The 14,246-nt window shown below is 44.1% G+C and overlaps 1 protein-coding gene across 2 annotated transcripts in view; it reads left to right on the forward strand.

Annotated features, from left to right (window-relative positions):
- abcc2 (ATP-binding cassette, sub-family C (CFTR/MRP), member 2) overlaps positions 1–14,246 on the forward strand; it is a 63,605-nt gene that overhangs the window by 39,307 nt on the left and 10,052 nt on the right. For both annotated transcript variants that reach the window (XR_007892616.1, XM_051650866.1), the window contains exon 29: positions 230–388. Coding sequence is in view for 1 of the 2 variants with exons in the window: in XM_051650866.1 (XP_051506826.1) it covers positions 230–388 (159 nt within the window). In the remaining variant the exon portion in view is untranslated. The remainder of the gene's footprint in view (positions 1–229; positions 389–14,246) is intronic.

The raw sequence follows: 14,246 nt of genomic DNA on the forward strand, positions 1-14,246 counted from the left end.
TAATTATGATGCCAGTGGGGTTTTACAAATATATTATTACCCAAAACTATAAGATATCTTATGTTTCAGGATAACACAAAGCAATACAATTTTGCAAAAGCTGTTGATCTTTGTCTTTTATGTAATTTTCCAAAAATTTCACCTACTTCAGAGTATTGTTTCATTCTTCATTGTTCTGCATCATCAGTAAAAAAAATTTGCTTGTATGTCTCCACACCCCCCATCCCAGATTGGCATTGTTGGTAGAACTGGCGCAGGCAAATCTAGTCTGACCAACTGTTTGTTTCGCATTATCGAGGCTGCAGAAGGTCGAATCCTTATTGATGGTATTGACATCTCAACGTTGGGGATCCATGATCTCAGGAGCAGACTTACCATCATTCCACAGGTGCGTGAAGTACATACAGTGTGTCGACGTGGCAACTGTACTGCAACATTATATGCAATTACATTGATCTTATTGAAACTTTTTCATCTTTTTTTATTTTGTCTTAGTAGTCAACTTAGCTGCTTATTTAACATAATACATGCATTCTATTGCAAGTTGCTTTCTTAAGATCAAATCTGCCAAAAATAAATATTATAAAGGGATGTTCGTGTTAATGGTCAGATACCTGTTAAATTGGTTTGACATATCTGTTTGACATGTCTCCAAAACATTTACATTTACATTTATTCATTTGGCAGACGCTTTTATCCAAAGCGATTTACAAAAGAGGTTTCACTAGCATCAGAATAGTATTCAAAACAGAATAAAGTGCAACAGGAATTATTATTATTTTTTTTTAATGACTGGTTAAGTGCTCATGGAAAAAATGTGTTTTTAGTTATTTTTGAAGACAGAGAGTGAGTCAGCTTCATGAATGGAGTTGGGAAGGTCGTTCCACCAACGTGGTATGATGAAGCTGAAAGTCTGGGAAAGTGTTTTGGTGCCTCTTTGTGTTGGTACAACAAGGCTTCTAGTGGGCGCGTAGCTCTGCATAAATTATTTTAGGTATGCTGGAGCAGACCCATTGACTGTTCTGTATGCCAGCATCAGAGCCTTGAATTTGATACGTGCATCAACCGGCAGCCAGTGGAGAGAGACAAGGAGTGGTGTAACATGCACTCTCTTTGGTTCATTAAAGACCAGACATGCTGCTGCATTCTGGATCATTTGCAGGGGTCGAACTGCACATGCAGGGAGGCCTGCAATGAGAGCGTTACAGTAGTCCAGTCAAATTATGACAAGTGACTGGTCAAGCAGTTGTGTGCCATGTTCAGAGAGGAAGGGTCTTATCTTCCTGATATTGTAGAGTGTAAATCTACATGATCTTGCGGTCTTTGAGATGTGGTCTGTGAAATTTAGTCTGTTGTCGATGGTTACCCCTAGATTTCTGACCGATTTGGAAGGCGTTACTGTAGTTGCACCCAGCTGCACGGTGATGTTGTGATCAACAGCAGGGTTGGCTGGAAAGACAAGGAGTTCAGTCTTGGCTGGGTTGAGTTGCAGGTGATGCTCCTTTATCCAGGCCGAGATGTCTGCCAGGCAGGCAGAAATTCGAGCAGTCACTGTGGTGTCGTTGGGCTGGAAAGACAAGTAGAGTTGCGTGTCATCAGCGTAGCAGTGGTAAGAGAAACCATGTGCCTGAATGATGGGTCCCAGTGATGTTGTGTATATAGAGAAGAGAAGTGGTCCAAGCACTGATCCCTGAGGTACCCCAGTAAGTAGCTGATGAGGCTTGGATACCTCACCTCTCCAGGCTACCTTGAAGGACCTACCTGAGAGATAGGAGTTAAACCAGTCAAGCACAGTTCCTGTGATGCCCAACGAGGAGAGGGTAGAGAGTAAGATCTGATGGTTGACTGTGTCAAAGGCTGCAGAAAGGTCCCGCAGAATCAGGATGGATGATCTGGATTCAGCTTTAGCCCATCTCAGCGACTCAGTGACAGACAGCAGGGCAGTCTCGGTGGAGTGTCCACTTTTGAAACCTGACTGACTGTCATCCAGCAACTTGTTCTAGATCGGCTGGATCTTTAGATTTCCGCCATCTCCTCTCAGCTGCCCTGAGGTCAGTCCGATGTTCACGAAGAACGTCAGACAGCCAGGGGCTGGGTGGTGTAGCACGTGCTGGTCTAGAGGAGATAGGACAGATGTTGTCTAGACAGGTTGTTAAAGTAGAGCTTAGTGTGTCTGTGGCAGTGTTTACATTAAGCATGGTAAATACATTTAGTGTGGGAAGAGAGGTAGGGACAGCAGTGGAGAGGCGTGAGGGTGAAAGAAAACGGAGGTTATGGCGAAAGGAAACCAAAGGTGGAGATTGTTTTACTGTAGATGGGAGAGTCATGTTGAATTGAACAAAGTAGTGACCAGAGACATGTAAAAGAGTAACAAGAATATTTGAGTTGGTACAGTTACGTGTAAAAATGAGGTCCAGCTGGTTGCCCGATCTGTGAGATGCTGTGGTGTGTAGTCTTTCCAAGTCACATGAGGCCAGGAGAGTATTCAGTTCAGTGGCCTGGGGCTTGTCTTGGTCTATGTTGAAATCACTAAGAACCACAAGTGGCCTACCATCCTCCGGCATCAAGGACACCAGGACATCCAACTCCTCAAGAAAGTTTGTCAGCTGACCTGGAGGGCGATAGATGACAACAACATGTATTTTTGTGGGTTGCATTGTAGTAATAGCATGGAATTCAAAACTAGTATTGTTACATAGTGACAAAACAACAATGAAGTTTTTAAGCTTAAGCTGTAGTATTTGCATTCTGGGTATGTGTCTACTGCACCTACTTTATTATAAACAACCATCTTCTTACCGATTATACAATTAGTTCCGGTCCACAAATCTGATTGGACGAGAGCACGGACATGCACAGACATTTTTAGGGGCAGTGGCACAAACCAAGTAAAAGGGCACCTTCTCCTCCACAGAAAAAAAAAAACTATACTGTATCATGCACAGGATAAGCGATGTCTGTAAAAATCACAGAGATGGGTGTGTCTACTGCATTTACACACTGATGTCATGCGTAAATGACCTATTAAAAAGTGTATACTCTGCTGATAATTTATGCAGGATCGTGCAGGAACATAATCATCTAGGTCTACTGTATCTGGGATTGATTACAAGAAGAAATTGACTGTAATATCTGGCTAAATACAAAAGACTTTAACAAGCCTAGTCCTAGATTACACTCTTGAATTAAAAATATAGACAATCTGTTCACATTATTTGATTTGTCCCTCCGGAACATATGTTCAAAAATGTGGGACTCAACACAATTCTGCACTCACTCTGCTCAAATCATAAAAGATTACATGCTTGTTTACCTTTCTAATTATCCTAACCAAAAGAAAACACACTTGTTTCTTTCTCATTTACATGGGTCAATAAACACTCGACAGCATTAAATGCTTGAGAAAACCTGCATTGGTTCAAACAGCCAGCGTTATTTTAAGTTGTGACGCATCTTACATTTTCTGGTGTCTTCTACTGACCAACATCCATTTCAGACACTCTGAGAACTTAAGAAACAGCGATATTTAAAGCTCAAGGGCTGGAAAGTGCTGATTTACAAGCTTTTTAGCAACATTTAAATCGCACAGGATTAATGTTACCAGGGGTTATTTTTATAGGGTGTTTTATAGTAGGTAAATCATGCTGTAATGTTTACCAGCGTGGGAGCTCAGTAAAAAGTCTGGACAAATTACTGACATAACCGATTCGCATGGGATTAATATGACTGCGAAGCTCTGGTAATTATTACATGACCTCACGTCTCCATATTAAACTAATCCCGTCTGAATAGGGCTTTAGGTGAGGGGCCATATTGGACAAAACAATCACCTAATGCAGGACCGCTTTTTTTTGTTAAACTGATGGTTAAACCCTGATGTAACCATGTAGAACGCATGATCTTTTGGGGAATATAAAATACAGATTCACTTTATGGTGCTCTATTAATATCAGGGTAAAACAAAGGAAGCACATGGAATACAATATACAAATTATTCTTAATATACTAATATACTAATTATTAACCAGAGACATTTAGATTGCATGCAGACAATTTTTTTTTCTGAATTTTTATATAGATAGATAGATGTGTTTTAAATGCAATCCGTTTCAACACGCTTTTATTCTCTGAAAAAGTGTACAGTGCTCTGACCTGTTATAGACGAGTTTGGGAGGGTTACTTTTGAAATGTATTCCACTACAGATTACAGAATACATGCTGTAAAATGTAATTTGTAACATATTTAGTTAGATTACTCAAGGTCAGTAAAGTATTCTAAATACTTTGGATTACTTCTTCAGCACTGGTAGATTTTTTCACTTGTTTTGACTATAAAAACTCTGCCAGTACAGTAAGACAAAATACACATGTTAAAAATACATTCTCTGAAAAACCTAAATATCTTATGCAGTGTTGTTTCTAAAACAAGATAAATCTAACTGATCTTGTTTTAAGGATTTTTTGATATTTTAACAGGAAAACAATAAAAAAATTATTATTAAGAATACGATTTTTGCCCTAATATCAAAGGTCTTACTAGAAAAAAGAAATTATGATCTAACGTAGATTTTCTTGATAAACAAATATGATCGTCCCTGGTAACGTGCATGTAAAATGGCTAGAAATAGCGTTTTAGCTTAGCGTAAACCTGACAATTTGCACAAGGTTTATTTCTATTTCTTCTGCTCCAAACTTACTTCAAACTTCTCTGTTTCGTTACTCCACAACCCTGTTTATAACGTAGCCTGTAATTTAGCTATCTATCACTGAGATTACTGGGTTGCTGTGGGAGGTTAATGCAATGTTATCAATAGGGCTGGGTGATAAAACAATCTCTGTGTTTATTGGAAGAAAAGAGATGTCCTCGATATCGATGATAAACTTTTGAGTAATTTTCTATACTTTTTTTTTTTTTTTACATTTTTCTTCCCCTTTTCTCCTCAATTTGGAATGCCCAATTCCCAATGCGCTCTAAGTCCTCGTGGTGGCATAGTGACTCGCCTTAAACCGGATGACGGAGGACGAATCTCAGTTGCCTCTGCGTCTGAGACCGTCAACCACGCATCTTTTCACGTGGCTTGTTGAGCGCGTTACTGTGGAGACATAGCACGTATGGAGGCTTCACGCTATTCTCTGCGGCATCCACGCACAACTCACCACGCACCCCACCGAGAGCGAGAACCACATTATAGCGACCATGAGGAGGTTACCCCATGTGACTCTACCCTCCCTAGCAACCGGGCCAATTTGGTTGCTTAGGAGACCTGGCTGGAGTCACTCAGCACGCCCTAGATTCAAACTCGCGACTCCAGGTGTGGTAGTCAGCGTATTTACTCACTGAGCTACCCAGGCCCCCTGTAATTTTCTATACTTAGCCTATGTTCTACATGTAGACCAGGAGTGTTCATTACATCATCGCAATAACAAGATAACATTGGTTGGTTGATGTAGATCAGAGGTGCCCAAACTTTTTCCTACGAAGGGCCAAAAATCAAACTTGATTGAGGGCTGTGGGCAAAAGGAAAACATTGCATTCATATATGGGGCATTTTTTACCATTACAAAGGTATTATTTTTTAGCCTTATAAAATGACTCTGTCATCCTTTTATGTCAAATAATTTCATTTAAACAATTCCATTTTAAAATGGCATGTTTCAATAATTACAAAATTGCATGATCTCTGCATTGCATAATGTGCAATGTGCATTGTTACTGAAACAAAACTTCTCATTCACATATCCAAATATTTTGGCTATTAAAGTAACATATACAATTAGCTGCTCCATGACTAATGGAGGAGCGCCAAGATATGAAATGTGGCAAAAACTACAGCTCGCTCCCACATCACGCACTTGCAGTTTTAACAGCTTTGTTGATTATAAACAGGAACTATATAGTTTTATCGTGTCACGCCATTTGCATGTTGAATTAACAAGTTTAGAAAGGTTTATCCATCTGTAACATCTTAAGCTCAGTAACTATGCGACAGAGCACTTCCTCACTGATCGCGCTTACACTTCTGACACTGCTGATAGCTGCGCGAAAGAGAAAGTGAGAGACAGAGCAGATTTACTTGCACAGCTTCTGGAATTACAGTTTGATACAAAAACAAGTTTATTGATGTGATTTGTTCATCCATATCTATTGGTTTACTCATTCGCAGCTGCACTGAAAAGTGAATAAAAGTTGCAGCATTATGAATGTGGAACTTGCCTGAATTATTAAAATTGTGCGCAATAGGCCTACCTGCAATCTCGCGCCGAATTTCAGGCCTTGCAAACTGTATTATATTAAAATAGGAAAGTTGCCCTAGTTCCCCTCCTTTATGATTTCATTATATTAAAAATCATTACTCTGCAATATGCTTAATTAATATAATGAAAAGCTGCGTCAATAGCATTTTTTCTCTCTTTTTTCCCCCTCTTGTCATATATGGCAACGAGGACCAAATTAAAGGTCATAACGGGCCAACTTTGGTCTGCGGGTCCTGGTTTGGGCATCTCTGATCTAGATAAAATATAAAAGATTGACTTTATTTCCTGGCGTCTGTAGCTGCGCGCTGTTTGATAGGCAGGCGGCTTATGATTTTTTGCTGCACTTTACATGACGTGTGTTCCGAGAGCGCTAATACGGGTATGCGCCTAAACGATCAAATACACTTCATTACTCTGCCAATGCCCATCTTGGTGAGGCATTAATGTAAACACAGTCAGTTATGTCTAAAGCAGGGATGAGCAACTGTCGGCCCGCGGGCCGTATACGGCCCTCTGTATCGTTGAATACAGCCCATCGGACAAGAGTGAGGATTGATTTTATTTCTTCGAAAAAGGGATTATGTAAAGAATGCATTCAGTTTAGGATATTATTACAACTATTGACCAGAAGAGGTCGCTTGTTCTTAGCATACCTGCTGATCACTCTAGGATTCTAGCATGCAACATCTTACATTTGCTCATCATTTTTATAAGGTAAATTGAGCTAAATTTGACCTCAGCTTGTCAGCGACATAATATAGTGACTATTGTTAATATACGAAGGTGGATCCCATGTTTTTTGTTTGCCTGGATACGAAATCTGTCATTAAAGATTTCAATTTGATTCGCAAATACACCATTGATCAAGTGATCAAAGAGGCGTACAGTATGAGAGATACATACACCAGTGCTGCTCTCCTCACAGACGTAAAGGGTAAATAAAATACAAGGGTAAAAGGCATCAAAAGTTTTTACGAAATACGTGACAGTGCGGGAATCACTAAAGACATCTAATGCTGTTTCGCTTGTGCTTGTGAAAAATGAAAAAGTTGTTATAAGAGTGAGGAATTTTGAAGAAATGCACGACTGAGATGTCTGACTGATTGTTGTAAAGTCTTGCGAATAAAGAGAATGTTCTCTGACGCACGGGACTGTTCGATCCGTGCGTGTATGTTGTGGTGCTGAAATGTTATGTTCTTGAATCCAGTATTGTTATTGATGATAATATTTCGATTTTTACTAATACCTATAAGCTGTTTTATGAGGTGGGGTTGAAAATGTTGTCTGTTCATTTGTGTGTTTGTTTGTTGCAAATGTAGACAATGCAAATGAGATATTAATTTTCTTGAAAATGTAACTCTGAAGTATATTGCTTGTCAATTGAACATGAATTTGTACATGTGAACGGCATGTTTTAGTAAAAATACAAGTTACAAAAATAATTATATTAGTTTTTATAAATATTGTTAAATAAAAATGTTAATATAGTTAACAAAATCTTTAAAAGAACATTGCATTAGTTGTGCATAGATTACCCACAATAATGAGGAAATTGAGTAAAGGGGTGAACATTGTTAGAGTGTGGATTTGTAATCCGGCCCTTTGGTAGAAAGGAGAAAAATTGTTGGCCCTCGCCCCCTTCAAAGTTGCCCATCCCTGGTCTAAAGTGAACATAATCAGTGGGACAAAAAGTGAATTTGTATAAAAATGTCGGACATGTAACCGAATAGGCTACTGTCTAGAATGTCATTAAAAGGCTATTAATCAAACAACAATAACAAGAAAACGAGAAAATCACTCACTGCTTTTGGCTGAATAACTTGAGATTATACATTTTATAATGTTTTTATTTTATTGTTTTTATTTATTTTTTTAATGCCTGATTATCTAACTTTGTAGAGCAATACTTCAGGCAGAATATTCCACTAGTCACAAATACACTTCAAAAAAATTGTGCATCATACATTAGAATGAGAACACAACTATTTCTGGGCATAAAAGATACAAGAACTAAATCAGTGCAGAACATTGTATCTCAAAGGGAATACCATGTGGCCCCCATGTGCTACTTAACGGAATAGTTCACCCAAAAATGAAAATTCTCTTATCTTTTACTCACCCTCATGCCATCCCAGATGTCTATGACTTTCTTTCTTCAGCAGAACACAAAGTAAGATTTTTAGAAGAATATTTCAGTTCTGTAGGTCCATACAATTCAAGTGAATGGGTACCAAAATTTTAACACTCCAAAAAGCACATAAAGGCAGCATAAAAGTAATCCATATGACTCCAGCGGATAAATCCATGTCTTCAGATGTGATATGATAGGTGTGGGTGAGAAACAGATCAATATTTAAGTCAATTTTTGCTAGAAATTCTTCTCCCTGCCCAATAGGTGGTGATATGCATGAAGAATGTGAATCACCAAAAACACAAGAAGAATGTGAATGTGAAAGTTAAAGTGGAGATTGACTGAGCAGGGAGGAGAATTTATAGTAAAAATTGACTTAAATATTGATCTGTTTCTCACCCAATCTATCATATTGCTTCTGAAGACATTGATATAATTTTTGGAGTCACATGTATTAGGCTACTTTAATGCTGACATATGTGAATTTTGGAGCTTAAAAATTCTGGCACCCATTCACTTGCATTTTATGGACCAAAAGAGCTGAGATGTTCTTCTAAAAATATTCATTTGTGTTCTGCTGAAGAAAGTAAGTCATACACATCCGGGATGGCATAAGGGTGAATAAATAATGAGAGAATTTTCATTTTTGGGTGAATTATTCCTTTAAAGAAGATGTTGCCCCTGTACCAAACCTTTTCCCACCCCTGCTCTACCTTCTCTATTGTGCAGGCAGCGGGACATGAAATGCCAAGTGACCCTGCTTTTTGTAGCGTTTTTTTGCATTCCTTGCATTGTTACAATTGATTTTAATGTAATTGTTTCATACATTACAACTTAAAATTGTGATCAGTGTATTGAAAATAACTTATTAGGGGTTCAAGCGCTTAGCGCTGAAACCCTATTGTAATTGTTATGATTTTTAGGGGTTCAGGTGTTTAGCGCTGTAACCCTATTGTAATTGTTACGATTTTTAGGGGTTCAAGTGCTTAGCGCTGAAACCCTATTGTAATTGTTACGATTTTTATTAGGGGTTCAAACGCTTGGCGCTGAAACCCTATTGTAATTGTTATGTTTTTTATTATTATTATTATTATTATTATTATTATTAGAGGTTCAAGCGCTTAGCGCTGAAACCCTATTGTAATTGTTAAGATTTTTATTATTAGGGGTTCAAGCGCTTAGCGCTGAAACCCTATTGTAATTGTTGTTAAGATTTTTATTAGGGGTTCAAGCGCTTAGCGCTGAAACCATATTGTAATTGTTACGATTTTTATTATTATTATTAGGGGTTCAAGCGCTTAGCGCTGAAACCCTATTGTAATTGCTAAGATTTTTATTATTAGGGGTTCAAGCGCTTAGTGCTGAAACCCTATTGTAATTGTAAAGATTTGTATTATTATTGGGGGTTCAAGCGCTTAGCACTGAAACCGTCCTGGTTACTTGCGTAACCTCCGTTCCCTGATGGAGGGAACGAGACGTTGTGTCGATGTAGTGACACTAGGGGTCACTCTTGGGAGCCCAAGACACCTCTGGTCTTTGATAAAAGGCCAGTGAAAATTGGCGAGTGGTATTTGCGTACATACGGGTATAAAAGGAGCTGGTATGCAACCACTCATTCAGGTTTTATGCTGAGGGGCCGAGACAAGGTCCGGCCATTTCAGCGGGTAGTTCAGCATTGTGGCAGGAGGGACACAACGTCTCGTTCCCTATATCAGGGAACGGCGGTTACGCAAGTAACCAGGACATTCCCTATCTGTCACTCACTCAATGTTGTGTCGATGTAGTGACACTAGGGGTCCCTATACAATACGCCGCAACTGGCTGAACTGTGTTGCGTGAACTGGCGGTGTGTGACGGGCAGACCACTGTGTGCCTCGTAGCCAGCGTAGCCAGCGCACCAGGCCGACACGTAACCTCCCCAACACTGTTATGAGTGTCGAACGGCCCTTTGGGACAAGTCGACTACCCAAAAGATAGAGATGGGCTAGCCCAGTCGTGGCCTCTTAACCCCTTTGTTTTCCACTCCCTAAATAAAAGGGGGATTATCCGACTGAGCAGACCAGGTCTAGTCGGGGGGGTGTCCCTCCCAAGGGGAGGACACCGCGGAGACCACACCTCGCCCAGAAAGGGGGGGGTATTTATGTGGAAATACGTCACAAGGTCTTGCTGAGCTATGTCGGAAGTATGCCATATGGAGAAGTCCCATGGTAGGTCCTACCCTATGGGGGAGGAGTTACTACAAGCATGGAGACTGGGGCAGAGGGGCCTCTGCCCAAGGAAGATGCAGTTTGCCAACAGGGAAATGAATTAGCGGAAGATACACGTCGCATGGGGTTACCTACGGGGAACCGCCACATGCGGAGCACCTACCCCAGTACAGGGCTTTATTTAGCACGTGTACTGGACCGGCAGCGAGTCTCTCCGAAAACTCGACTGTCACAGGGCTCGGAGGAAGTCAACCAGGGAACACAGTTTGTGAACACTACTGGGAGTTAACGGTGCACGTCTTCAGCTCAGGGGAGTTGAAAGGCACTACGTGCAAGCGATACACCTGGCTGGCTGTCCCGGACTTACCTGCTTGTGCGTGCCACTACACGGGATGAAACCGGTTCCACCCAGAGGTTGTAGAACCTCGCAAAGGTGTTGGGTGTTGCCCAGCCCGCTGCTCTGCAAATGTCTGTTAGAGAGGCACCCCTGGTCAAGGCCCAGGAAGCCGCTACACCCCTGGTAGAATGGGCTCATAGCCCTACCGGGGGCGGCACGTCCTGGGCATGATACGCCATTGTTATGGCATCAATGAGCCAGTGGGCGATCCTCTGCTTGGAGACAGCACTTCTTTTCCGCTGTTCACTAAAGCAGACAAATAGCTGCTCAGAGACACTAAAGCTCTGCGTGCAGTCCAAATAGATGCGTAAAGCACGCATCGGACACAGCAACGTCATGCCTAAAATGGTACACGGGAACCTTGGGCACATAGCCCGGTCGGGGTCTCAGGATCACGTGAGAGTAGCCCGGACCGAACTCCAGGCACATTTCGCTGACAGAGAACGCTTGCAGGTCTCCTACCCTCTTGATGGAAGTGAGCGCAGTCAGGAGGGCAGTCTTCAAGGAGAGTGCCTTAAGCTCAGCTGACTGCTAATGCTCAAAGGGGGCTCTCTGTAGACCCTGAAGAACTACAGAGAGGTCCCATGAGGGAACGAGGCGTGGTCTGGAGGGATTCAGCCTCCTGGCGCCTCTCAGGAACCTGATGATCAGGTCGTGCTTCCCTAAGGACTTACCGTCCACTGTGTCATGGTGTGCCGCTATAGCGGCTACATACACCTTCAAGGTGGAAGGGGACAGCCACCCTTCCAACCTCTCCTGCAGGAAGGAAAGCACCGATCCGACTGCGCATCTCTAGGGGTCTTCCCGTCGGGAAGAACACCACTTAGCGAACAGATGCCACTTAAAGGCATACAGGTGCCTCGTAGAGGGGGCCCTAGCCTGAGTGATTGTGCCTACCACCGCTTAGGTCTTCTGTGTCCAGCCAGACATGGAGATTCCAGAGGTCTGGTCGCGGGTGCCAGATGGTGCCCCATCCCTGAGGAAGAAGGTCCTTCCTCAGGGGAATTCGCCATGGGGGGGCTGTCGCAAGGAGCGTGAGGTCCGAGATCCATGTCTGGGTGGGCCAGTAGGGTGCTACCAGGTTGACCTGCTCCTCGTCCTCCCTGACTTTGCACAGGGTCTGTGCAAGTAGGCTCACTGGGGGAAACGCATATTTGTGCAGTCCAGGGGGCCAGCTGTGTGCCAGCGCATCTATACCAAGAGGTGCCTCGTCAGGGCGTACCAGAGCGGGCAGTGGGAGGATTCTTGGGAGGCGAACAGGTCTACCTGTGCCTGTCCGAATCGACTCCAGATCAGCTGGACCACCTGAGGGTGGAGTCTCCACTCTCCCCTGAGGGTAACCTGCCATGACAGTGCGTCCGCTGCAGGGTTGAGGTCTCCCGGGATGTGAGTGGTTCGCAGCGTCTTGAGGTGCTGCTGACTCCAGAGGAGGAGACGGCGGGCGAGTTGTGACGTACAACGGGAGCACAGACCACCTTGACGGTTGACATATGCTACCGTTGCCGTGTTGTCTGTCCGAACTAACACGTGCTTGCCCTGGATCAACGGCCGCAACCTCCGCAGGGCAAGCAGAATTGCCAGCAACTCAAGGCAGTTGATGTGCCAATGCAGTCGTGGGCCCATCCATAAGCAGGCGGCTGCGTACCCATCTTGGAGGCATCTGTCGTGACCACGACGCGCCTGGAGACCTGCTCTAGGGGAATGCCTGCCCATAGAAATGCGAGGTCGGTCCAAGGGCTGAAGAGGCGGTGACAGATCGGCGTGATAACCACGTGATGTGTCCCGTGGTGCCATGCCCATCTCGGGACTCGAGTCTGAAGCCAGTGCTGAAGCGGTCTCATATGCATCAACCCGAGTGAAGTGGCCACCGCTGAGGATGCCATATGCCCCAGGAGCCTCTGAAAGAGTTTCAGAGGACCCGCTGTTTTCTGTTTGAATGCCTTCAAACAGGTCAGCACCGACTGTGCGTGCTCGTTCGTGAGGGCGCTGTCAACAAGACTGAGTCCAACTCCAAACCGAGAAAAGAGATGCTCTGAAATGGGAGGAGCTTGCTCTTTTCCCAGTTGACCCGAAGCACTAGTCGGCTGAGGTGCGAGTGCACCAGGTCCCTGTGTGCACACAACATATCCCGAGAGTGAGCTAGGATTAGCCAATCATCGAGATAGTTGAGAATGCGAATGCCCACCTCCCTTAACGGGGCAAGAGCTGCCTCTGCGACCTTTGTGAAGATGTGAGGGGACAAGGACAGACCGAAAGGGAGGACCTTGTACTGATACGCCCGGTCCTCATGTGCAAACCGCAGGAAGGGTCTGTATTGAGGTAGAATCGAGACTTGGAAGTACACGTCCTTCAGGTCTACCGCCGCGAACCAATCTTGATGCCGGACGCTCGCCAGAATGCGTTTTTTTGCATCAGCATCTTGAACGGGAGTCTGTGTAAAGCCCGGTTCAGTACTCGCAGGTCCAAGATTGGCCGCAACCCACCGCCTTTTTTCGGTACAATGATGTAGGAGCTGTAAAACCGAGCGAGGGGGACCAAAGGGACAATCTCGTCGGATGTACCGGCAGGTGGGGCCTCGCGGCGGGGCGGAGCCCTAGGTGCCACACCATGTTGTGGCCGTACTGAGTCCAGGGACATCGAAGCACTTACCTGGCTCCTTGTGACCACCCCTGGAACAGCCTGGGACGGGGGAGGAAGAGGCCTGTCCTCATGACCCATAGAGACTGTCACATTGGGGGCGGATTTGTGCCACAGCTGGGTGCGCAGGGGCGGGGAGACTGCCACTGGAGCGCCAACCCTGCAAGGATAAAAAGGTGGATGGTGGTCGTGATGACGGCCGTGCACACCGGTTATGTGACTCAGGGAACAAGGAAACCGCTCTTTTGCTGAACTCTTGGGTACCGCAGCCACTTGGGCATGCGGCGAAATTAAATGAAAAGGCAACAAAAGATTCTCCACAAAAGAGTGGTCTGTTTACCAGCTCCAGGTGGGTTTCGTCGTCGCTGGGTCGCCCGTCTCAGGGGCGCTTCGAAGCCTTCCATGGGTTCCTGGTGGCCGGCCATGAGACGGGTGGCATCTGCTTCCTGTGGTGGGCTCCACGCTCTCCGGGCAACGAAGGTCACAGCGCGGTCTCTCAGGTGGGCGATGTCCACCTTAGTGGCCCAGGAGCGCCACCTTTGGCTCAACCTGGTCGAGATGGGTGAGGCCGACAAGGCACAGGCCGAAGGGGCGGGCCGCGGCAGAGCCGGTGCAGTCA

This window comes from Myxocyprinus asiaticus, chromosome 23, assembly GCF_019703515.2.
Source record: "Myxocyprinus asiaticus isolate MX2 ecotype Aquarium Trade chromosome 23, UBuf_Myxa_2, whole genome shotgun sequence".
NCBI classification, from domain to species: domain Eukaryota; kingdom Metazoa; phylum Chordata; class Actinopteri; order Cypriniformes; family Catostomidae; genus Myxocyprinus; species Myxocyprinus asiaticus.